The sequence below is a fragment of the Odocoileus virginianus genome, chromosome 31, assembly GCF_023699985.2.
Source record: "Odocoileus virginianus isolate 20LAN1187 ecotype Illinois chromosome 31, Ovbor_1.2, whole genome shotgun sequence".
Classification (NCBI taxonomy): domain Eukaryota; kingdom Metazoa; phylum Chordata; class Mammalia; order Artiodactyla; family Cervidae; genus Odocoileus; species Odocoileus virginianus.
In genome coordinates this window covers 40,000,894-40,026,689 of record NC_069704.1, presented here as the reverse complement: position 1 = coordinate 40,026,689, position 25,796 = coordinate 40,000,894, and the positions used below count along the sequence as shown (strand labels likewise).

The following is a 25,796-nucleotide window of genomic DNA, read 5'->3' as shown; positions in this document are numbered from 1 at the left end:
GGCAGATTCTTTACCACTGAGCCTCCAGGGAAGCCCCTATGCAGCTATTGTTAAAAAATGGGCTTCCAGATAGAGATCCATTTTCCCAGGGGCCACCTTGGCAACTTCGTCAGCACCTTACACCAAACGCACCCAGGATGCCCTTGGTCTTCCCTCTTCTCACTGAGCGAGGCAATGCCCCCCCAGTTTGTAGCCTGCAAGCCTCTTGCTCCCTCTCTCTTCCTTGCTCTTATGGCTCATTCTGCCCCAGGCATGCTTTTGCTACCCTTCCATCTCCTTCCCATTTGTATGGTCCAGGCAGGTGTGCAGTGAGAATTGTGGAAGTAAGAGAAGAACATCACAATTCTGTTTCTTCAGGGCAGATGAATGACTGACCCAGTCCTCCTCAAACGTGGCTGGCATATCCATCCAGCTGACCACTGTGTGCTCATGTGTTTGGCTGAAAATCTTCCCGTGGCTCTCCGAGGTCTTATACTCCAGGTCAAGAGCCTTCCCGATCAGACCCGCCTGTCCCCTCCCTGTCCTTTCTCCAGCCTTGAGCATCCCTTCTTGCCAGGCTGGCATCACTCTTTTAACACAAGCATCAAGCTGCTTCTTTCTTTTTTTGCTTTCTCTCCACCAGTGAGCATCCTCCTGACCCTTAGAAACAATCTCACTCATTCAATCATTTGAAGAATACCAGCTGAAGGATACCAGTCCCAGGAACTGTGTGAGGTTGACATTAGTCAACCAGATCAGCAAGTCTCTTGTAGTCACTCATGGCAGATGGGGAAAGACAGTATCCTCTCTTCCATGAAGCCCTTCCTGCCTCAAATATCTCATCCACACAGATTTGACTTCTTTATTCTCTAGCATTTGCTTTCTGAGTCCCTCAGTTTATCCTTGGCTTATATTGACTATCTTGTAGTGTTGATCTTTCCACGAGTTCTGCCACCTCATCAGACTGTGAGTCTCTCGAGGACAGACCTGTTTTTTATTCATTCCTGTATTCCTCACGGCAACTCACACCAGACACAACATACAGTGGGTCCTCACATATTTCTGTAATAAACTACTAATAATAATCATTTTAAAAAATCCAATTACAGGAAAGCAGTTTAACTAGAAATGCTGAGTTCTCAAGCCAGAAATGTAACAAAGACTCTCTTTATTCTTTGCTTAATGCAAAACAAACATCGAGGCTTGCCTCTCTTCACAGCATAAGCACTTCTTGTGTGACTTACCGATGGACAAGGAGATAGCTGCACTTTATCCATTTGATCTCCTGCCATCTGAGCTATTTAACACCCTCCCCTCTTCCCCCTAGAAATCTGAGACTATTAAATAGCTATTGAATGGAATTAAAAGCTGATCTGACCATCAGCACGTGTTCAGTCAGTTTATCCAAATGGGTAACATCTGTAAACAGCATGAGACATGCTGTACTGGAAGAGGCTGGCTACGCTGTAATTATCCCCTTTTGATGATCAAATCTGAAATTCACAGCCTAAGAAGTTCCTGGGAACATTCTCGAGCCAGTGATTCCAACTGGGCCAGATGGATGAAAGAGAAGAGGGAAAGCAGTGCAGTGATTTCCGTTGCTCAGCATTGTGTGATGGAGACCTGCCTGGGTGGAGGGGGTCGGGATGGGAGTGGCACCAGAGCTGAGGTCGTGCCGAACCAGTGAAGGAGAAAGCTGGCAGTCTGGGCCCTTCTATAAATCAAGAGCTTTGCAACGCTGCAGGAGAATCAAATGCTCTGTTTCATTTTCCAACCTGAAAGCAGTGGAGCAGGTAACAGAGGCTGCTTCCTTGGAGACCGGGCAAGAGCTGCTGACCGCAGGAAGCTGGCACGACACCTGTGCCTGCAATTGGTCCCTCTAAGCCAGCAGGAGTGCCGAGGCCACAGACCAAGCAAGTCTGTGGACCTGGCCAAACCGCCTGGCCCACTCCCAGGTGGGGCGCCTGATGCCTCTCCTCCTAGCAACCATCACCATGGTGGCAAAGTAATGACTGCACTGTGTGTGTGTCAGTTGCTCAGCTGTGTCTGACTTTGGACCTGTGGACTGTAGCCCGCCAGGCTCCTCGGTCCATGGGATTCTCCAGGCAAGAATACCGGCGTGGGTAGCCATTCCCTTCTCCAGGGGATCTTCCTAACCCAGGGATAGAACTCTGCTCTTCTGCATTGCAGGCGGATTCTTTATCATCTGAGCCACCAGGGAAGCCCCTTTCTCCACTACTGGACAGCAAACTTCAGGACGGTGAGACTGTCCTTGAATATCATCAGTGATTCCCAGTACCCAGCATAGAATCTGGTGATCAATTAAACTGTACTGAATGAATGAATGAACAGACAGCCTCCAGCTGCCTTAGCAACAGCCGCTTGGACCTGGGGCAGGGGCATTCATTGTCACTGACCCCTCTGGCGTGGCTAACTCTAAGGTGTCACCTGGTCCCTTTGTCACCACCCTCTACCCTAGTCATATCAGAAGCCCCACCCTACAGAAAAGACCTTCTCAACCAGGGCAGAGAGAAGCTTTCTCCAGCCCAGCTCAAGCCCCTACTTCTTCCATAGAGAATCCCTCCCATGAATCTCTCCCCATGAACCTCTCCCTTTTGAAACTGCCACACAATTTACCATCCCATCCACACTGTTCAAAGTCGGAGTACAGGACTTCCCTGGTGGTCCAGTGGTTAAGAGTCCAGGGACACCAGTTCAATTCCTGGTCCAGGAAGATCTCACATGCCATGGGGCCACTAAGCCCCTGTGCCACAAGCGCTGAACCTGAGCTCTAGGGCCTCAATTACTGAAGCCCAAGCCCCTAGAGCCTGTGCTCTACCACAGGAGAAACCACTGCAATGAGAAGCCTATGCACCACAATGAGAGAATAGGCCCCTCCTTGCCGAAACTAGAAAAAGCCTGCTCAGAGCAACAAAGACTCAGAACAGCCAAAAATTAATTAATTTTTTAAAATTTACAGTTGGAGTACATATTACCATTCATTTATTTCATCTAAAACAAATTATAAGGCTACTTAGTCACCAATTTCATCTAACGAGTAAGTAAAACATTACCTATTTCTTTCAGCTTATAAGCAATTATAATGGTGTTTATGATTTTCAAAGGGTTGTGCGTACACTGGCCAGGAGTCAGGGCTCCCAAGTTGGCCAGGATGTGCCCAGTTTCGAATATTCTGTTCTGTTAGCTGCATAAATGCCCTCTTGCTTCTTGGATGTGGTGAAAAATAGGTCACCCTCGAACTCCTTCTCTTGTGCCCCTGTGGTGGCTGGTGAGCCCAGACCATGTCAAGGCTCTCGATAAACAGAATCATGGAATGTTAGCACCAGACAGGGCATATATAATACCTCTTCTTGCCCAAGCTCCCTGTAGGCAGGGAGAGAAAACCCAGGAGAGTAATATGTGATGGTCCAGCTTGACAGTTGGGCAGACGCTGTGGGCTCCCACCGTGGTCCTCTACCCACTTACTGAAGGGTCCAACACAAACTGCCCACTTGCTACCACTCCTTCTGCCGCAGAGGGAAGCCGGCCAGCTACGCAGCAGCCGTCCGGGGAAGTAGGGCTATATTTAGCTTGGAGGGACCACCACCCTCTAAACTGCACAGAGATGAAAACAGACCCACCTTTCTTTCCTAAACCGCCCAATGCAATCTGCTGCGCCTCCTCTCTGATGGGGAGTAGGGGGTTAAATTCCTGGCTGGGAAGTGTTTGGACCTTTCTAGAGTTACTTATGGGCTTCCCTAGTGGTTCTGATGGTAAAGAATCTGCCTTTAATGTAGGAAACCTAGGTTCGATCCCTGAGTTGAGAAGATCCCCTGGAGTAAGAAATAGCAACCCACTCCAGTATTCCTGCCTGGAGCATCCCATGGACAGAGAAGCCTGGCAGGCTACAGGCCATAGGGTCGCACAGAGTCGAACATGACTGAAGTGACTTAGCATAAAGAGTTAATTACCCCTTTCCTGGCTTCAGGCTTCCACCCTCAAGAGCCCCCAGATGCTGGGGAGATAAGGTTGCTGCTGGGGGGAAAGCCCTGAAGCATTTGGCAGTTAACTGTGACTAATAAAAACCTGGACTCCTGGAATTTAAAAAATGCACAACAGCCTCGTCCCTGTGGTTAAGAGCAGAAGAAAGAGGTTTTTCAGGTCTCCGGGTCCTTCCAGTAGTGTGAGAGTGTGGAGGGAGTGGGTACCGGATGCCCCCACCATTGGAAGTGAATATTCTCCTCCCAGCTCCATCCTCATCCTCCTCCTGGCCCCTCCAGACCTCCTGGGCTGCCTGCTGTCACAAAGGAGAAACTGGGGCTCTGAGGCCACTCAGAGGATGTATGCATTAGTCGCTAAGTCGTGTCCGACTCTTTGCAACCCCATGGACTGTAGCCCACCAGGCTTCTCTGTCCATGGAATTTTCCAGGCAAGAATACTGGAATGAGTAGCCATTCCCTTCTCCAGGGGATCTTCCTGACCCAGGAGCCGAACCCAGATCTCTAGCACTGGAGGCAGATTCTTTACCATCTGAGCCCCCAGAAAAGCCCATAGGCCACCCTTAAATCTCACAGCTGGAGGATTTCTAATCAGTTCTGGGAACCTAACTGCTTTGGCAAAAGAGCCTTTCAAAAATGGTAGAGGCTTCCCTGGTGGTCCAGGGGTTGGGAATTTGCCTGCCAATGCAGGACACGCGGGTTTGATCACTGGTTTGGGAAGATCCCACATGTCGCAGGGCAACCAAACTCATGCACCACAACTACTGAAGCCCGTGCACCCTAGAGCCTGTGCTCTGCAACAGGAGAAGCCACCACAAGGGGAAGCCCCCCTACCACAACTAGACAGAGCCCACATGCAGCAACGAAGACCCAGAGCAGCCAAAAATAAAAAATAAGTTTTAAAAAATGAGTAGAGAAGAAAGTGAGGTGGGGAGGCTGAAGAAAAGGAAAAGACCTGTTATGTTCCCTGACCTAACAGCACCCGGCCCCAGCCATGAGCCTCTCTATGAGCACATGACTTAGCAATGTGCAGACGGGCCAGAGCAGGGACGGCTGCTCACAAGGGCATCTGGATTTGTAATCTCCCCTTATCTAATGCTTTTTCCAACTTGTCCACAGCCACAGACAGGAAACAAAGCCTCTCAGTTTAAGAGCCTCTGAACTCCTGGGAGGTTTGCTTGGAGCTCTGTTTTATAGGTTTAGAAAAGATTTATGCACTTGAAACCAACAGTATTGAACATTTATTATTTGCTCCTGCTTTCCTCTTTTGAAGGGTTTTGAGAATTGGCCCAGGACTCATTTTATTTCCCCCTGTGTAAAATTCTGTTTTACAGTGAGGTGTCCAGGGACCCAAGAAAGGTCAGTCCCTCTGGACATATAGTTGCAAGTCTCAGGCTCCAAAGGGGTCAGAACTCAGGGGTCCTGCCTCCCACTCTGGGGTCTAAAACTTAGACCACAGAAAAGGGGAGAATGGAGATCCTGCTCGGTTAATTTTCTGGAAGAAATGAACCCAGGCTGGTGAATCAGCAGTAAGGCAAATCTCTTATAATGTTTTATAGTCTACATGCACTTTTCCAGAAATCATCTGATTTTCCCCCCTACAGATTGTTTAAACCCCCTTGTAAACGATGAATGCACGCTGTGCCATTCTGAAGGAGAAACCACTGTCACTCTGGATTACAGACTGTCATAGCTGGAAGGGATCAAAATCAACCAACTCATCTTAAAGAAGGGAGTGGACTTGCTCTGTGCTCTGGCCAAACTCTCCCTGGGTGGGGTCATCCCTCCGAAGAAGAAGCACTTTTCCCCTCCTCTAGAAGGGAATTTATGAAGTGTCGGGGGCCCCTGAGGATGCCCCAGGCAGATGTAGGAGTCCACGGAAGCACAGTTAGCTCATGGAGTGAAATTCCATCCTCCAGGCCCCAGGGTTTAGTGACTCACGCCTCTGGCATCCCAGAGTGGGATGAGCTTGGTCTAGACGGATGCCGTTTTCTTCCACTCACTGCTTGGGGAAATTTCAATGTGCTCTGGAGAAGGCACAAGCCTGTGAGGGTCATCTCTAATGGTCTGTGATCTGTCTTCAACCTCCAGGCATCTACGAGGGTGGATATGCTAGAACCTGGTCACGCCCATTCAAAATAAGGGTGAGAAGAGACGGGGGTGTCTCTGTGATCTTCATTAGACTGATCTTTTGTGCCTGGGGTCACAAGACACAGAGAAGTCATTAACTTGACTCTTCACGCTTGGCCACTTTTGAATTTATGAGTCCCACCTGGGGGACATCGAGGGGAGGTGGGGCTTTAATTTTCACTGTGATGCAGAACAGTGAGGGTGGAAAGTGTCTGCTTTCAAGGCCAAAGTCATGATGTGCCAGAGGTCGAGAGAAAACATGAGAACACACACTAGCAGACATCCTTTCTCTGCGTGCGTGCGTGTGTGTGTATAACAGGCATGACCCCAATTCACATAATGGTCATGCGTGTGTGTGTGTGTGTGTGTGTGTGTAACAGGCATGACCCCAATTCACACAAGGTCGTGTGTGTGTGTGTGTGTGTGTGTGTGTGTGTGCGCTCAGTTGAGTCCGGCTCTTTGCAACCCTATGGACTGTATCCCCCAGGCCCCTCTGTCCATTGGCTTTCCCAGGCAAGAATATTGGAGTAGGTTGCCGTTTCCTCCTCCAGGAGATCTTCCTGACCTAGGGATCGAACTCGCATCTCCTGGCTCTCCTGCACTGCAAGCAGATTCTTTACCACTGAGCCATAGGGTGAGTTTGACATACAATGGCAGTCACTGCCGGTAGTCAGCTAGGGTGCACCCCTGTGTGGGCTGGCTGGGTGCACTTTCAGAGATGCAGATAAACATGGGGTCTTAGAACTTGGTAATCACCTCATCCCATGTCCTTCCCATGTAGGGATTTGGCTACCATATTCCTTGCAGGAGCTCATCCAGTTCCTGCTTAAACTACAATGGGGACAAGGAGCTCACCACTCACAGGGCAGCTTGTCTCCTGTGTTACAGAGTCCTCAGACGGTGTTGAAATGTGTAGCCCCATCACTCAGCCTTAAAGAGTTTTCACATTCAGCTGAAATCTACACCCCAATCCCTCCCCATTCATCTTAGTTCTGGGAGTTAGAACAAATTACAAACGCTCTTCCCATGGTAGAACTTCAATATTTGAAGAGAACCAACATCTCTCCCATCTTATCTCTTTTCTTAACACAATGTCTTCATTTCCTCATGCGATGTAGTTTCCAGACCTGTCTCCACCTGGCTGGCCCTTACTCTGGATGACTTAGTTAAGAGATGGCCCTGGAACTTCACTCGCTTCTTGGTCCAAAAAGCGAAGAGTTTAGGAAAAGTGTCCCCCTCCCCTCAGCCAAGTGTACCAGTTTACACGCACTTTTCTAGCAGCCATACTATACCATTGGCTTATACTGAGCCTTCACGCAACCTATCAGTTTCAGGGATCTTTTAAACACAATCAACACTTTCAGTCTCTTTCCCTGGCTTTCGCTCTATAGCTGTTTTTTTCTTTTTCTTCCTCATGAACCTTGATATAGAACCTTATATTCATCCCAAACACATTCCAAGACTTCCCTGATGGTTCAGTGTCTAAGACTCCATGCTCTCAATCCACCCTGTTTATTTAACTTATGTGCAGAGTACATCATGTAAAATGTCTGACTGGATCCAGACTCACAAGCTGGAATCAAGACTGCTGGGAGAAATATGAACAACCTCAGATATGCAGATGATACCACTCTAATAGCAGAAAGCAAAAGGAACTAAAGAGTCTCTTGATGAGGGTGACAGAGGAGAGTGAAAAGTTAGCTTAAAACTCAACATTCAAAAAGCTAAGATACGGCATCTGGTCCCATCACTTCATGGCAAATAGAAGGGGGAAAAGTGGAAACAGTGACAAATTTCATTCTCTTGGGCTGCAAAATCACTGCAGATGGTGATTGCAGCCATTAAATTAAAAGACACTTGCTCCTTGGAAGAAAAGCTATGACAAACCTAGACAGTGTATTAAAAAGCAGAGACATCCCTTTGCTGACAAAGGTTCATCTAGTCAAAGCTATGATTTTTCCAGTAGTCATGTATGGATGTGAGAGTTGGACCATGAAGAAGGCTGAGTGCCAAAGAATTGATGCTTTCGAATTGTGGCATTGGAGAATACTCTTGAGAGTCCCTTGGTCAGCAAGGAGATCAAGCCAGTCAATCCTAAAGGAAATCAGTCCTGAATATTCATTAGAAGGACTGATGCTGAAGCTGAAGCTCCAGTACTTTGGCCACATGATATGAAGAGCCAACTCAGTGGAAAAGACCTTGATGCTGGGAAAGATCGAAAGCAAAAGGAGAAGAAGGAAGCAGAGGATGAGATGGTTAGACAGCATCACCAACTCCATAGACATGAACTTAGGCAAGCTCCAGGAGATAGTCAGGTCAGGGAGGGCTGACATGCTGTAGTCCACAGGATCCCAGAGTCAGAAACAACTTAGCAACTCAACAACAACAACACTTCCCTGGTCCACACACATCTAACACGGGACATTTCTCTAGCCAAGAGGAATGATTCCATGACTTCAGCTACTGACAGCTATTACATGAGGTATTTCGGAGAAACTTGTCACATCCCACAAATATCCCTTGTAGGTAGTCTGGGTGGCTCCCTACCCATCAGGCCAACCCTGCCCATAAGCATAAGCTTAGCCACAAAGTCCTGGATAGAAGAATCTTCTGGCAGCTCTCTGAAGTTCTGGTCAGACACCCTGAGATCTAGGCCCATTCATCACATACTTTAAGCAGATACCAAAGGGAAGAGGTTACAGGGGACTGCTCACCAACTGAAAATTCTCACAGCATCCCCAGCTAGACAGGAAAGCTCCAGTGTCTGGTCCCTGGTAACCAGTCTGATTTGTATGACAGCAAGAGGGAGGCCTTCTAGGAAAATGCAAAGTTTAGAGGCTGTGGAAGTCATCTAGCCCTTGAAACCAGACACCTCCCAGCTAACCCTCTCTGGATTACTGTAAACTCACTTAGGATATAGGTTACTTGCCCTGGAATGATCTTCCAGCTTTCCCCAAGGCATGCAGCTTATCTTCTAGGGTTATAAGGGCTTGAGAGCAAGCATCACGTTTACTTACCCCAGTGGTGTCCCAGACTGTGATGTGTGCACAGCAGACCCCCAACAAATAAACGTCCAGAATAGAGATAGGTGCTAAGCTTTCCTATCATGGACTCTCAGCCCTTCCACAATAAGAAAGTTCTCTCTAATAAATTTTCCCCCCGGTCATTTCTCTGCCTTTTCCAGGCAACGAAGGTTTTAATTTCTCTGTGACCTATCTTATTTCCCCTTTATTAAAAAATTATTTATTTATTTATTTATTTGGCTGAGTCTATCTTTGATCTTCGTTGCACCATGCAGGATCCTTAGTTGTGGCATGTGAACTCTTAGTTGTGGCATATGGGATGTAGTTCCCTGATCAAGGGTTGAACCCAGGCCTTCTGCACTGGGAGCATGGAGTCTTAGCCACTGCACCACCAGAGAAATCCCTTATTTCCCCTTTAAATGCTAAGCATTAGAATTGGACCCTAGAGGTAATTTCATAAACACTTCTCTGTTGAAGTGCCCTTCACAGAGTTCTTCTTCAGAACTTCTTTTTTTTCCCCTAGTGGCAGATGGGTTTTCTGATTTTTCCAGTCCAAAACCCACTGGCATTTTGGTCTATCCACTTTTGATTCATGCTAGCAGTGACTTTCTCATGCCTGGAAGCCTAGATCTTCGCTTGACAATCCAAGTAGATTATCCCAAGGTTGTAGGACGAACAAAAGCCCATGAAAGATGTCACACATTTGACCTTGAATCAAGGCCAGCAGTTTGCTGCAGTGATTGTTTCAAGCAGAAGGCTGAAGAAGTCTCTATCTATGATCTGTTGGCCACTTCAGAACTTTCATAATGGAATGATCAACTCATTAGAAAGAAACATTTCAGTCATTGATGATAGATATGGGCTAATACTTATTTGTAGTTGATTAATATTGGGATTCCAAGATTCAGAGATCCCTGATTTAACTTGCTCATTAGAATTATAACACTGCTAAATCCAATTACTATAAAAAAAAAATGCTGTGGATCCAAAAAAAAAAAAATTCACACATAAATTCATAGTCCTATTAGGCAAGGTAATACTATGAAGGAATGATGTGCTTCTGTGCATTTCTGATTGCTATTTAGTTTGATATTTTATCATAGGATCTTCTTCACCTGCCTTCCCAGGTGGCTCAGTGGTGAAGAATCTGCCTGCCAAGTAGGAGACAGTTTCAATCCCCTGGAGAAGGAAACGGCAGCTCACTCCAGTATTCATGCCTGGGAAATTCCATGGACAGAGGAGCCTGGTGGTCCATGGGGTTGCAAAAGAGTCAGACACAACTCAGTGACTAAACAACAATGACGAATTCTTCACTTAAGTGGGTAATGTTGGTTTTCATTCCTGAGAAGAAAATTCTAGGTACCTAGCATTACTTTTATTGGATACAATGGTAAACTAGATGGAACCCCTGCCTTTGGGAGCTTCCAATCTCATTGGAAAGATGAGATGCATCATATGAGGGGGTGGCTAATTACGTCATATGAAGTTATATAAAGAGTGGCGACGAAAAGTATGAAACTGGATTGGATAAGCCCACCTTCCAAATTACAGCCTTCATGATAAAGCAAGATTATCATCAGGAACCAAAACACTAGATACACAACATCAACTCTGTAACCATCTCTCCTGGTTATCCCAAATAAAACAGCAGCATTTGAAGACTGTCAGCCAGAAGTGGTCTCAGTGCTGCCGGGTGAGAGAGGTGGAGACCCTTTTCCGCACCGTCAGCAGGTCTGGACCAGCTCCCAGCCTCTCAGTGCGTTCTCAGAGCATATGAGAAAGAGCGGGGCAGAGTGAGTCATGGGAGGAAAATGTAAGGACCACAGTCTGGGGAGAGCTTCCTCTGAAGCCCAAATAGGGCAATTTCAAGAATCAACTCTCTTCTGCATTAGTCTGAGGCCAGCTGGAAACTACAGCACAGAAAAGGCTCCTATTCCTGGATTCATGGAAGATCCCGTAGTGCCTTGGGGGTGACATCCAGCACATTCCTTGAGGAAGGAGTCCTGGCTGCCTCCTCCGCCTGCCCTAAGCCCCACAGAGAGGAGAGCATTAAATGTTTGTTCATTCTATTCTTTGACTGGAGCACTTGTTAAAAAGATAAATCTCAAATTTAGCCATAAATATAGAAGAAGGGTCACAAGCCCTTTTGCCATTCCCAAATGTTGACTTGGGCTGGCAGCATCAGAATCATCTGAGACAGTTAAAAAAATAAGCTGTTCTCATAGTAGGAGACCCTCACTCAGGAGGTTTGAAGTGAGGTTCCAGGGCATTTTAAAAGGGATTCTGATCCCCCACTAGTTAGGGGACAACTTTCCTATGACAGCCAGCCTCCAATATGACCCCCAATACCACTACTTTCTGGAGTCATATCTTTGGGTAATATCTACCCACAAGGCATACTGTTGGTATGAATGACCAATAAAATACAGCAGAAATGATGGACCATCACTTCTGAGATGAGATTATGAAAGACATGGCTTCCATGTTTCATTCCCTCTCTCTCTTTTTCTTTTGAGTCATTCACTCTAAAGAAAGACAACCACCATATCTTAAGGATGTTTTAGCAGCCTATAGGGCGATTGTATGGAGAAGACCAGAGGGCTCCAGCTGATGGCCAGAAGGGAGCTAAGGCCCGCCAGCAACCACGGGAGTCGACTTGGGAGAGGAGTCCCCAGCCCTAGTTGACAACATGACTGCAAACTCATGAGATGTTCTGAGAAAAATCAACTGGCTGACGATGCCTGGATTCCCAACCCTTAGAAACTATTCGAGATAATCCATGTTTGTTGTCTGAAGCTGCAAAATGTAAGGAGCAGGGAGGTAATTTGTTACACTGCAGTTGCTAGCTGATACATTTTCCTAGCCCAAAGGGCAAGCTCCCGAACATGGCAGTCTTCTCATGGCCACCTTTCTACCTTCATTTCACACTATTTCCAGATTCAGGATCTACACTCTTGAGTGGTATCGACCTGCTTATGCCCAGTTCACAGAGAGCTCTATGCCTCTGTGTCTTTGTCTAAGCTGTTCTCTGCTTCTGATGGTATCCCCGTCTTCAGAAATGCTTCCTCAACTGCCCTGGCACCAAATGATGAGTTTAGGTCCCGCCCCTCCAAGTGATCACACACACTTCTTAGACTCATAGGTGAGAAGTGCGTTAAATGGAAGAAGGGAAACACTCACATGAAAGAGTTGTCAAGAGCACATGGACTTATCAGAAAGAGAAACACCATACGATATCACCTAAATGTGAAATGTAAAATATGACACAAAAACGAATCTATGCCCAAAACAGAAACAGACTCAAGATTTGTGGCTGCCAAGGTGGGGGGAGGGTGGGGAAGGGATGGAATGGGAGGCTGGGATTAGCAAATGCAAACCATTACACTAGGGATGGATAAACAAGGCCACACTGTGTAACATGGAGCCCAGCTTGGTGCTCTGTGATGGCCTAGAGGGGTGGGGTGGTGGGAGGGGAGGGAGGCTCAGAGGGAAGGAATATATGTACTTAATTGTAACTGATTCACATTGTTGTACGGCAGAAGTCAACATAAAATTGTGAAGCAATTTAAATTAAATTGCTTTTAATTTAATTAAAAAATAAATAAAAATTTTAAAAAGATTCTATTCCATAGACAGGGAATTACAGTCAACATCCTGTGACAAACTATAATGGAAAAAAGTATGAAAAAGAATATATATATGTGTGTGTGTGTTTTATATATATATATAAAACACTTCGCCATACAGCAGAAACTAACACAACACAGTAAGTCAACTATGCTTCAATTGAAAAAAAAAAAACAAGCACATGACTTGCCTCTATGTTGTTGACCAGTGAATTGTCAAACTTGAACCCAGGAATCCTCTTCTCGCTGCACACCACGCCCACATCTTCCGAGTGTTTGCAGTCGGTGACCCCCCAGCCGTTGGAGGAGCAGGCTGCAAGGGTGGCCTCCCCGCCGGTGCAGTAGACATTGTCCAACCAGATGGGCCCTGAAGGAAGCGGAGAAGACAGAAGCAAAGATCCACGTCAGAGTAGCTCTGAGTCTTTGGGCTCAGTCTTTGGCTCATTTGAGCACCAATGATGTACACAAAAACAGGAATTTTCCCTAATTTTGGCAGCTGTGTGGGGTCATCAATTGGTTTTCGGTGTGTTGAAATATTTCATACAGTTCAAGACCCTCCTGGATTCCCCTGGCAGAGGGATGTGATATAGGGATGTGGCAGATTGAAAGTGATCGGAATAGAAATCAGATTTAAACCCGAAGTAACGTGGTATAATGCAAAAAACAGGGACTTTGGACCCTAAGCTGTTTGATACTAATTCTGGCTCAGCCACTTAGCTCCATAACCCTGGTCAAAGCTTCCTTTTCTCATTGGTAAAGTGGGGATAATAATGACATTTCAATGGCAGGGCCATGTGCAGATTAGAGATAATACATGACACATGCCTCGTTTATTGTTAGTCCAGAGTTAACTAAAAAAAATGGTAATGATGAACTTCCCTGGTGGTCCAGTGGTTGAGAATCCATCTGCCAGTGCAGGGACACCAGTTCAATTCCTGGTCTGGGAAGATCCCACAGGCCACGGGGCAACTAAGCCCGTGTGCCACAACTACTGAGCTGGCAAACCACAATGAGAGAGTAGCCCATGGGCACCAAGGAAGACCCAGAGCAGCCAAAAATGAATATTTTTTAAAATGGTGATGATGATGATGATGATGATGGTGATGGTATTAGTTATGCTCACAGAAGGCAACTCATAATGTGAGGTCATCTCTCTGAACCCGAAACCCTGGTGCTTTCAGTGCTCTTCCTACTTCCTGATGTTTCCCATCCCCTGATTCAGAGACAGTCCAGCAAGACTAACCACAGAGCCTCCTCCTCACATTTCAGAAGTCAGGCGAAGGCAGGGCTGGTTTGTAGCCAGGCAATCTGGGAGTCCCTGGTGGGTCTCTGCTCACCTCCTGTGCATATTCACCTGACTTATAGTAAGTAGGGAATTCCAAATGCAAAACGCTAGAGGGTTAACCACAATGAGACACAAGCTCACACCCACTAGGATGGCTATTAACAAAGCAAAAACTAAAACAGAAAATAACAAGTGTTGGCAAGGATGTGGGGAAATCGGAACCCTTGTGAACTGTTGGCCGAAATGTAACACTGAAACAGAGGAGCTCAGGCTCTTCACATCCTGGTGCAGAAAGAATTCAGTGAGAGGCAAAGTGATAGGTAAGAGATGGATTTAATAATATAGGATGCTGCAACTTCTTCTTTGGTTAAGACTCCACCTCCCACTGCAGGGGGCACAGGTTTGATCCCTGGGTGGGGAACTAAGATCCAGCATGCTGGACTGTGTGCCTGCCCCAATCAAAAAAAAAAAAACAATAAACTAATATCAGATGCTTGTGAGAGACACAAGCAGGCAGGCAAGGGAGCAATGCCCCAAGAGCTGGATAGGCTACATTCTTATAGTCAAAGGAAAAACAAGGAGGGGAGAAGACCACCTTCTTCCTCATTCTTGAGTAGATGTCAGGCTTCTATCATCAGCTCCTCCTCCACAGCAGGTGGGGGAGATTTTTGTCTTTTGTGGCCCAACCAGCCCAACCTGTCACGGTACTATGTTAATTAGCAAAAAGGTAGTAGCATAAGCTAAAATATGGTGAGCCATGTCAGGTTTCAGCATAATGCGGGTCTTCTACTTCGGAATGTCTTCTTTCTCCTATATTTTTGTTCTAAGTGTGCACAGAGGCGCATGACCTAGGGATCATTAACTTACTGACCCCAATGGCAGGATGCAGGCGTCATTTTTCTGCCATTGTTTTATTGTCTTGAGGGCTGGCTCATGCTTCTATTGCACGGTTTTCTTGCGAAGTAAATCTGCTTTCTTGAGTGATCATTAACTTACAGGGGTCTTCCAAAGTTCCCTCTCTGTCTATGAGCTCTTAGTGGGATTTTTAAACTATTTGTTTATCTTACTTTATCCCTATCAGAATAATGCAGCACCTATAGGAACACAGGGTGGTTCCTCGAATTAAAAATAGAATTACCATATATCTAACAATTCCCACTTCTGGGAATATATATATTCAAAAGAACTGAAAGCAAGATGGCAAAGAGATATTTGCACACCCATGTACATCACAGCATCTTTCACAGTAGCCCAAAGGTAGAAGCAACCTAAGTGTCCGCTGACAAACTGCAGTCTACACGTCCACTGGAATATTACTCGGCTTTAAAATGGAAAGACATTTTTGTCACTTGCGACAACATGGATGAACCTTGAATTCCTTATACTAGGTGAAATAAATCAGTCGGGAAAAGGCAAATACTGTATGATTCCATATACTTAAGGTACTGAGAGAGGTCACAATCACAGAGAGTAGAATGGTGTTTACCACGGGCTGGGTTAGGGGGGTTGAAGAGTGGTTATTTAATGGGTATAGAGTTTTAATTCTGCAAGATGAAAAGTGGGTTCATAACACTGTGAATGTACTTAACAGTACTGAACTGTATCCTGAAAAATCGTTAAGATGGCACATTTTATGTTATATGTATATTTTACTACCGTTAAAATTTAAAAAAAATTTTAAGTGCTAGAGTGGTTTCAAGTAGTGATTTTTATAAGCATCACTACACAATGAAAGAAAACAGTCAAAACTCTCCTTTTTCTCATGACTCTAGGAGGACTCTACAGTAGAGTGGAGTCAGAAAACCTAGGTTCAAATTCTCTCTGCATCAGGACTTCCCTGGTAGTCCAAAGGTTAAGACTCTGTACTTCGAGTGAGGAAGTGCACTTCCTGGTCAGGAAATAAACACCCTACATGCCATGTGGAACAGCCACAAAAACAAAACAAAACAACAAATTCTCTCTGCCTCTGGCATGGTCAGCATGTGACTAGGTCAACTACTTCACCAAGCCCACTCCTCAAGTGGAAACAATGATACTAACAAACAGGTCGCCATGGAGATTCAATTAGATTTTGAACGTGGCTATTATGTTCGTCCACCCTAAAGCAGATCAATCCTGGGTGTTCATTGGAAGGACTGATGGTGAAGCTGAAACTCCAATACTTGGGCCACCTCATGCGGAGAGTTGACTCATTGGAAAGACCCTGATGCTGGGAGGGATTGGGGGCAGGAGGAGAAGGGGACGACAGAGGATGAGATGGCTGGATGGCATTACCGACTCGATGGGCATGAATTTGAGTACACTCCGGGAGTTGGTGATGGACAGGGAGGCCTGGCGTGCTGCGATTCATGGGGTCGCAAAGAGTTGGACACGACTGAGCGACTGAACTGATTATGTGTTCACCTTCCCTTTCTCCTTCCTCCTCCCAGTAAGTCAGAAAAAAAGGATTTCTGCTGCTTTCATGCTGCAATAAAAAAGCAGATAAAAACACTCCCATTGTAAAGATGAGAAAACCAAGGAAAATCTGAGGTTCTTCAAGGTCAGAGGGAACCTCGGGTCAGCCTCTGGACTTCGAGGCCCCAGATGAAATGCATCTGCTATGACAGATGGCAGCTCAGGGCTCAAACGAGAGAACCTCAGATGCATTGAGGGGAAACAAAAGGCTTATTGAAAACATCTGGGCTGAGGTTTTCCAACTGGTTTCTCAATTTGGCTTCGTTTCCAAGCCATCAAGCTCCACTGAAACACATGCTCCCTAATCAATTGCTGTTTCAACAACAAACCAAAGTTTGTCTTGCTAAGTACTAGCAACAGAAAAGACCCTCCACGTTTGAAGCGGGGCCTCTTCTATGGAACAGTCTTCAGAAAAGTTGCTGAGTGGACAGAGATGGAGAAAAGAAACAGAGCCCTTATTCCATCTGCAGAGAGAGAAACCACCCTGGCTAAGGGGATGGGAAACAGGACAAGACTGAGCTAAAAGTACCAGCAGGAGCTGCAAAACAGATGCCCCAGGGCGTGTTTTATTTTTTGATAAGGAGCATTTGAAATTAGCACCCTGTTGGCTCAGAAGGTAAAGAATCCGCCTGCAATGCGGCGGATTGAACCAGGGTTCAATCCCTGGGTGCAGAAGATATCCTGGAGAAGGAAATGGCAACCCATTCCAGTATTCTCGCCTGGAGAATTCCATGGACAGAGGAGCCTGGCGGACTACAGTCCATGGGGTTGCAAAGAATCGGACGCAACTGAGTGACTTTCACTTTCATTTGAAATTAGCACCCCGGAGCACTAATGCTATTACCCCAAAGAGCTGCTTTCTTAAGAAGCTTCAACTCATTCCCAGTAAGTCTACCTTCTACACAATCCCACCAGTTACCTTCTTTGATAGTGGGAATGTTCATTTCTACTTGGCCCAAGATGACATCACCATGCCAGGTAAACTAATTTGGCCTAATTTCATGACATTTTTTTCCCCACTGTGTGCTTAATGCCTAACAACTAAATTGTTCTGATTCCAAAGCAACCAACTTCCAGGTCTGCTGCTGGAGTGCACAGTGGTTTGGGAACAGTTCAGTACATGCCATCTGAGAGCGTCTAGGGAAGTGCCATAGGGACACAGATGGGGCCCAAACTTTGGACATAAAATGCCAGTCAGGGACTTCCCTGGTGCTCCAGGGGTTAGGAATCTGCCTTGCAATGCAGGGGATGTGGGTTCAATCCCTGGTAGGGGAACTAAGATCTCACACGCTACAGGGCAACGGAGCCCATGGGTCACAACTACTGAGCCCACATACCAAAACTAGAGTCTGTGTGTCGCAACAAAAGACCCCTCATGATGCAACGAAGATCCTGTGTGTTGCAACTAAGACCCAATGCAGTCTAATTAATTAATAATTAATTTTTTTAAATGCCAGATAATCAGAAACAAAACTTCATTTTACTCCTCCCACTCATTTACCCTAAGAAGATGCTTCTCCCGATGAAAGATGAAGAGATGTACCAACAAGTTAACAGATCATTTGGAGAGAAAAGATCATAAATATAATTCTACTTGAAGTGCAGCATTCCCATGGCTGTCAAGGCAATGGAGACGCTTCAAGCTAGGAGCTTCGGGGCCCCACTGAGTCATCTGCTGGCTTCATCACTCTGATCTGAAGAATGACACGGTGAGGGGGGATTACATCAAACCTCAAATCTGAAGACACACAAAGGAGAGCAAATATCTGAGGTTTGGGAGGCTGTGATTCCATCCAGAGAGTGAGAAATGGGGCAGCTGTCCCCTCCAGAATTCTCTAAAGGCCCATGAGGTCTCTGAGCTCAGAGATGCTTTGGGAGAAAAGATCAGGCTGGGCTGGAAACCTGGACTATCCCTGTTGCTCTCCCTGGTTTAATTACTATATTGCTAAACTTGAGAAGTTCACCTACAGTGTCTCTGATTCATCCAAAGAGCCGTCTAAATGCCATCAGAGCACATCCCAGGGCATGGGTCACTATGCCAAGTACTACTTGCCAACTATTTTCTGTTTTGGCCTCATTGCACAGCATGTGGGATCTTAGTTCTCCAACTAGAGATCAAATCTGCGCCCCCGGCATTGGGAGCACAAAGTTCCAACCACGGGACTGCCACAGAAGTCCCTTGCCAACTGTTTTTAATATTTTTCAAAATCAAACTGAATCAGCATTGGTGGTATAGTGGTGAGCAAAGCTGACTTCCAAATCAAACTGAATCATGGTTAATTAATATTGACTGAATGTTCACCATGCACCCAATGTTAAAAATCCTAAACTGATGCTGATGAGATTCAAATATATTTTACATCTAAAGGGTCTCTTGGGATAAACCAACTACCACTTTACATAGACAGCATAATGCTTAAAGGCCTAGAGACAGGACAGTTAAAAATTTTTTTTAGCATCTCTTTCTCCCTTGTTCTCTTTGATACCTATTCTTTCCTAAATCTTGATGGTCTCAATATCCCCAGAAAGGACCCTTCAGTCCTCTTAGTTGGACACCTCCTCTCTCCAATGACTCTCCTTATCCTACATCAGCTAGTATCCCATGGTCATAGCTTAGACCTTGAATCACAAACTATCTCACCCCTTCCCTAGTCTCCATTTCAATGCTCTAGTGTGTATCTGCATCCACGAGCCCACCTTTCTAGCACACTCCTTCTACTACTGCAATCTCAGCTCACAATTTGTTGATCCTACCAGCTTTCCCCAGTCCTTCAATGGCTTCCTGGAGTACCTTGTTACCTACCAACTTGGACTTCATGGACCTTGATTTTAATCATTCCCTTGAAAATTCCCTCTACTCCTGTGAACTTTTCTCCATTCATCATCCTTGGATGGCAAAGTGTGAGCCATGCTAACTCACTTCTCTAGCTACCTCATACCAGCTCCTGAGCCGTTGAGTGGGCGATGGGGGAAAAATCATGTCCATCTTACCTGATGACAGGTAAATTTTAAGTTTAGGTAGAAAGAAAATAAAGATGTCACTAGAAAAACCCCAAAGTCATTGAAAAATATTTATTATAAAATAATCAGGCTTAGAGAGCCTGGAATAGAAAACATAAATCTGATGTTACCTCTAGATCACTCAGCAAGCAGAAAAAAAAGGAGAAAAGTGAAAGGATGGAGAAGTTATCCAGAGTTTTTGTAAAGAAGACAGGAAATGGGTTTCAAAAGCCTAGCATGACAGTCCATGGGGTCGAAAAAGAGTCAGACATGACTTAGCAACTAAACAGCAACAACAGAAAGGTACGAATACATCTTTGCTGCTTTTACTTGAATCACAGTAAGGAATGCAGTCAGCTTCAGAGAACAGTTTACACTAACTGCAGTCTCTCGATCCCAAAAGGACGTATTTAACGACACAGAAGTGAGACATGTATGAGAAGACATTTCCTCTCTCCTAGAATTTCTAGAATAAGTGAAAGCAAGGGTTAGGAGGGACTAGAGCAGTGATCAATTTCAGGGACTCCCAAACCTGGCTCTGTGTACAAGCACATTCAAAAGTTACAGAGTCAAAAAAAAAAAAAAAAGTTACAGAGTCCTAGACTCCATCCTTACTCCTTGGAAGGAAAGTTATGACCAACCTAGATAGCATATTAAAAAGCAGACCTTTGCCAACAAAGGTCCATCTAGTCAAGGCTATGGTTTTTCCAGTGGTCATGTATGGATGTAAGAGTTGGACTGGGAAGAAAGCTGAGCATTGAAAAACTGATGCTTTTGAACTGTGGTGTTGGAGAAGACTCTTGAGAGTCCCTTGGACTGCAAGGAGATCCAACCAGTCCATCCTAAAGGAGATCAGTCCTGGGTGTTCATTGGAAGGACTGATGCTGAAGCTGAAACTCCAATACTTTGGCCACCTCATGCGAAGAGTTGACTCATTGGAAAAGACCCTGATGTTGGGAGGGACTGGGGGCAGGAGGAGAAGGGGACAACAGAGGATGAGATGGCTGGATGGTATCACCGACTCGATGGACATGAGTTTGAGTACACTCCGGGAGTTGGTGATGGAGAGCGAGGCCTGGCGTGCTGTAATTCATGGGGTCGCAAAGAGTCAGGCATGACTGAGCAACTGAACTGAGACTCCATCCTAGACCTTAACCCAGAATATGGGGAGTTAGCTCCCTGGAAGATTCTAATGCCATCAGCATAAAGAATCTTCCTGCAAAGCAGGAGACCCAGGTTCGATCCCTGGGTCTAGAAGATCCCCTGGAGTAGAAAATGTTAACCCATTCCAGTATTCTTGGCTGGAGAATTCCATGGACAGAGGAGCCTGGTGGGCCACAGTCCACAGGGTCGCAAAAAAAAAAAAAAAAATCAATTTACCCAACAAGAGTTTGGGGACCTCTGCTTGAGTCCAGCAGCCACACTAACACCTGGGCAGCCACTCAGCCAAGTGGACAAGGTGCTTTTGCTTTACTAACCTCCAGCTAGGAGTGCTCCTCTAGCTGGAGATTTTATTTTATTTTATTTTTTGGCTGCACCATGCAGCATGCAGGATATTAGTTCCCTGACCAGAGATGGAACCCATGCCCCCTGCATTGGAGCATGAAGTCCTAACCAATGCACCACCAGGGAAGTCCCTGGAGATCTTATTTTATCTTTAATATTTATTTATTTACTTGGTAGCATTGGGTCTTAGTTGAGGCACTCGGAATCTTCATTGCATTGTGTGAGATCTTTCATTGTGATGTGTGGGCTCAGTAGGTATAGGGCATCGGCTTAGTTGCTCAGTGGCATGTAGGATCTTAGTTCCCCAACCAGGGATCGAACCTGCATCCCTTGCATTGCATGGCATATTCTTAACCATTGGACCACCAGGGAAATCCCGAGATTTTATTTTTAAATAATGCCCTTGGTCCTTATCTACTTTCCCACTTAGGACCCCAGACTATGACAGTTTCAAGAGTTCTTAGAGAGCCTAACTTCCTAGTTATCCAAGGAGCATAAGCATCTTCCTGTAAAGCATACAATTAGTTAGGTCAATACAGGATGGAGCCCCAGGTTCTGGGCTCCACCACCTGCCCTCCCTCAAAATTATCTCCCCCCGTTTTTTTCAGTGTATTGACTGAGCTTATCATGAGCAGAAAGACGAAGCCAATCAAAGTGAAAAACTTGAAGCTTCCCCGGTGGTCCAGTGGCTGAGTAAGACTTCTGGCTCATTGCAGGGGGGCTGAGTTCAATCCCTGGTCAGGGAACTAGATCCCACAAGCTACAACTAAGAGTTCAAACGCAGCCCACCAAAGATCCTGCACGCCGCTACCAAGACCCAGCACAAGCAAATACATAAATAAATATGAAGGAAAAAAAACCCACAAGATGGAAAACAGAAGGCAACTCTGTTCTTATCGTGGCCAAGCCCAGCACGCTAATATTAAAAGCCCGAACTCCACCCTTCAGGAGGGCTAGTCAGGGACACTAGCCTATGGGCAGCCCTCGTGACTAAGAGCAACAGGCTCTTTTGAGGGGACAGTTAGGAAGAAGGCAGCATCTCCCCCTGGCTGATGCAGCCCGAGGCAGTGCACAAGGCTTGAGAGATGACCACAGAAGGACCTTGGTCACTACCTAGGGTCACTTCCCAGCCTAGCCGGCTCAGGACCAGGCTGCCAGACTTCTGTGTCCTTAAACCAGGAAAGTAAAAGTGGAAGTCACTCAGTCCTGTCCCTCTCTTTGCCACCCCATGGACTGCGGCCCACCAGGCTCCTCTGTCCATGGAATTTCCCAGGTGAGAACACTGGCGTGGGTTGCCATTTCCTTCTCCAGGGGATCTTTCTGATCCAGAAATGGAATCTGGGTCTCCCACCTCTCAGGCAGATTCCTTACCATCCGAGCCACCAGGAAAGCCGTGGGCAAAGCAGGACTTGGCGGGGGGTGGTGGTTTCGGGTCACTGTCCCCCTCCCCCACACCCCTGCATTCCCACCTTCCAGCATAGACAGGCAGCCTGCCCAGACGGAGTATTATCAGGGATTCCTACTTGACAGTAACCGCAGCTTCGTTTACAGGCTACCCCTCTGGAAGCCTGTTGCCGCTCTCTCCAGGGGACCCCAGAACTCAGCTCCCAACGCAGAGCGGTTTACCTTCGCCTTTGCCGTAGGAGGAACTGGCCGTCCAGGACTTGGCCTCCACGTAGCCCAGCTCCCGGCAGACGACGTGCGCGGCGTGGATGGTGAAGTCATCATCGCACACGGTGCCCCACTGGCCGTCGTAGTACACCTCCACCCGGCCTTCGCTGTGCTTCCGCTTCTGGCCCGCCAGGCGCAGCTGGATCTTGGCCACGTCGGAGGGCACCTGAGGCCGGTGGTACTCGGGGGCAGGCTCCTGGAAGTACTCGGGGTAGTGGCGCCAGCTCTCGTACTGCGCCAGGCTTAGCGCGGGCAGGAGGGCGAGCATGGCCAGCCAGCGGCAGAGGTAGGAGCCCCCACGCCGCTCCATCCCTGTCCTCGGCTGGGGCACCGGACGCAGGCGGGCACTTGGCGCTCAGGACCGCTGGGCAGGAGTTTCCTGGAAGAGGGGAGAGGTTCGGGTTACAGACGTCTAGGAAACGGCCAGTGATTTCATACTCCTTCGCTTAGGACGGAAAGCTTATTCTAGATTCCAACTTCTTCTCTCCTCCCATCATGCGCTTCAGCCAGACAGGTCTAGAAGTCCTACCTCTTGGCCCTCCACCCTCTCAGATATCTGAAATGCTTTTTATCAGCGCAGCTTCCGGCAGGAAACAGCACACTCAGACTTCATCTGAGGTGAGTTTTTAAAAAGACCATTTACAGGAATGGATAAAAAAGAGGTGGTGTATATATGTGTGTGTGTGTGTGTGTGTGTATACATATACATACACACACACACACAATGGACTATCACTCAGCCATTAAAAAGAATACATTTGAATCAGTTCTAATGAGATGGATGAAACTGGAGCCCATTATAGAGAGTGAAGTAAGCCAGAAAGAGAGGGGACTTTTCTTATTAGACTTCACCAGAGTTGCTCAGTTTGTGCAGGCAAAGCCAGAAGTAATCAACCCCAAGTACCAAGACATCAACAATCCATGATCATATATAAAAACTGTCCAAATTCCGCCTGGAACACAGATGCCTTTCAGTCAGTCAGTCAGTTCAGTCGCTCAGTCGTGTCCGACTCTTTTCAATCCCATGAACTGCAGCCCGCCAGGCCTTCCTGTCCATCACCAACTCCCGGAGTTTATCCAAACTCTTGTCCATTGAGTCGGTGATGCCATCAAACCATCTCATCCTCTGTTGTCCCCTTCTCCTCCTGCCCTCAATCTTTCCCAGCATCAAGATCTTTTCCAATGAGTCAACTCTGCATGAGGTGGCCAAAGTATTGGAGTTTCAGCTTCAGCATCAGTCCTTCCAGTGAACACCCAGGACTGATCTTTAGGATGGACTGGTTGGATCTCCTTGCAGTCCAAGGGACTCTCAAGAGTCTTCTCCAACACCACAGTTCAAAAGCATCAATTCTTCTGCACTCTGCTTTCTTTATAGTTTAACTCTCACATCCATACATGACCACTGGAAAAACCATAGCCTTGACTAGACGGACCTTTGTTGGCAAAGTAATGTCTCTGCTTTTTAATATGCTGTCTAGGTTGGTCATAACTTTCCTTCCAAGGAGTAAGGGTCTTTTAATTTCATAGCTGCAATCACCATCTGCAGTGATTTTGGAGCCCCCAAAAATGAAGTCAGCCACTGTTTCCACTGATTCCCCATCTATTTGCCATGAAGTGATGGGACCATATGCCATGATCACACCAGCATTCCTGACTTCATTATTCCAACGATGCTTCTCTCCTTGCCCTCACTCCAGCCCTTGTGTCACCCATCTGATCATACCAGCCTAGACTGGCTTAAGTTTTTCCACCCTTCCCTCTAAAAAGTGTATGTCACAATCCTTCCTGTTCTTCAGCATCCTTCCCAGATGTTCCTAATCAGAATCAGTGTCTTCTCTGACTCCCTTTAAAATAGCATCCTGCTTGTGCTTTACCACATTATCATGTCAGACTCTACCGGCTGCTCACGTCCAGGGGCAGAAGACATCTCTTGTCATTTCCACACAGTACCCTGTGTTTCTGGCTACAGCAGACTAGCTTGTAACAGATAAAGTTTCCTGCCAAGGACAACTGGAAAACATAGATAAAATGCAAAAAGCATGTATTTGAGGTCACTGGAGAGCTATCGAGGCAGCAAGGACTCAAGAAGCCAAGAATCCGAGAGATGAAAAGCACAGCAAGGTGAACCTGACACTTGTGTCTGCTTTTCCCCTTAAGCCACTTGCCAATTACAAGGCCAACAGGCTGGGAAGTTAAGTAAAACTTCGGGCATCCTCCCAGGACTAAGGACACAGACCCTGGGGTTCAGAGCCTGCCAAGGAGGAGCAGTCCTGTGAAACAGCCCCAGACTGTCAGATAGGGGTTCTTAAAGAGCTAAACTCTAGAAGTTAGGACAGGGTTATGTTCTCCGTGTTAGAAAGATCTAACATCCGTATAACTGGAATTTCAAGAGAGGAGACAAAGAATGTCTGGAAGAAATATTTGAGAAGATAATTGTCAAGAATTATATGAAGCTGATGAAAGATATCAAGCCCAGGAAGTATAGTTTACAAAGAAAGCCATCCTGGGGCACATCAAAATCAGACCATGGAAAATCCAAGACAAAGAGAAAAGCTTATAAGCAGCTGGAGTATAAAAGTGTTATCTTCAAAGGAGCAACAATAAGGTTAACAGCTGGACTCTCACCAATAAACAAGAAAACAAAGAAGATAATCACATGACATTTTTAGAGGGTTGAAGAAATAAGTCAACCTAGAATCCTGTACTGCTTGGAGAGGATAAAGGTTTTCACAGAAGTGGCGAGACTGTGTCTTCAGAGAATCCACAAGATGGAAATACTAAAGGGAGTTCTTCAGAGCACAGGACCAATCATCTTAGATGTAGAATGAAGGAAATGGGAAGGGGAGGCTGTGTAGGTAAATCTGAATGAAGATCAACTGTGTAAAATAATAACATGTCATAGGGTTTAAAATGTACATATCATTGGGAATTCCCTGGTGGTCCAGTGGTTAGGACTCTGCACTTCCATTGCAGGGTACCCTGGTTTGATCCCTGGTCAGGGAACTAAGATATTCCATGCTGAATAAAAATGTTGAGTTTTAAGCCAGCTTTTTCACTCTCTTCTTTCACCCTCATCAAGAGTTTCTTTAGTTTCTCTTAGCTTTCTGCCATTAGAGTGGTATCA

At 46.2% G+C, this 25,796-nt stretch overlaps 1 protein-coding gene and 2 non-coding genes across 3 annotated transcripts in view; 2 read left to right on the top strand and 1 right to left on the bottom strand.

Moving 5' to 3' along the window:
• LOXL2 (lysyl oxidase like 2) overlaps window positions 1–25,796 on the bottom strand; it is a 111,297-nt gene that overhangs the window by 58,232 nt on the left and 27,269 nt on the right. The window contains exons 2-3 of the mRNA XM_070459652.1: window positions 22,628–23,051; window positions 12,948–13,123 (exon numbers count right to left, since the gene is read on the bottom strand). Of these exons, the coding sequence (XP_070315753.1) occupies window positions 12,948–13,123; window positions 22,628–22,982 (531 nt within the window). The 5' untranslated portion in view covers window positions 22,983–23,051. The remainder of the gene's footprint in view (window positions 1–12,947; window positions 13,124–22,627; window positions 23,052–25,796) is intronic.
• Window positions 9,834–9,969, top strand: LOC139032526 (small nucleolar RNA SNORA2/SNORA34 family). The gene has a single exon (XR_011485065.1). It is a non-coding gene; the product is annotated as a small nucleolar RNA SNORA2/SNORA34 family (small nucleolar RNA).
• Window positions 25,603–25,675, top strand: TRNAG-UCC (transfer RNA glycine (anticodon UCC)). The gene has a single exon. It is a non-coding gene; the product is annotated as a tRNA-Gly (tRNA).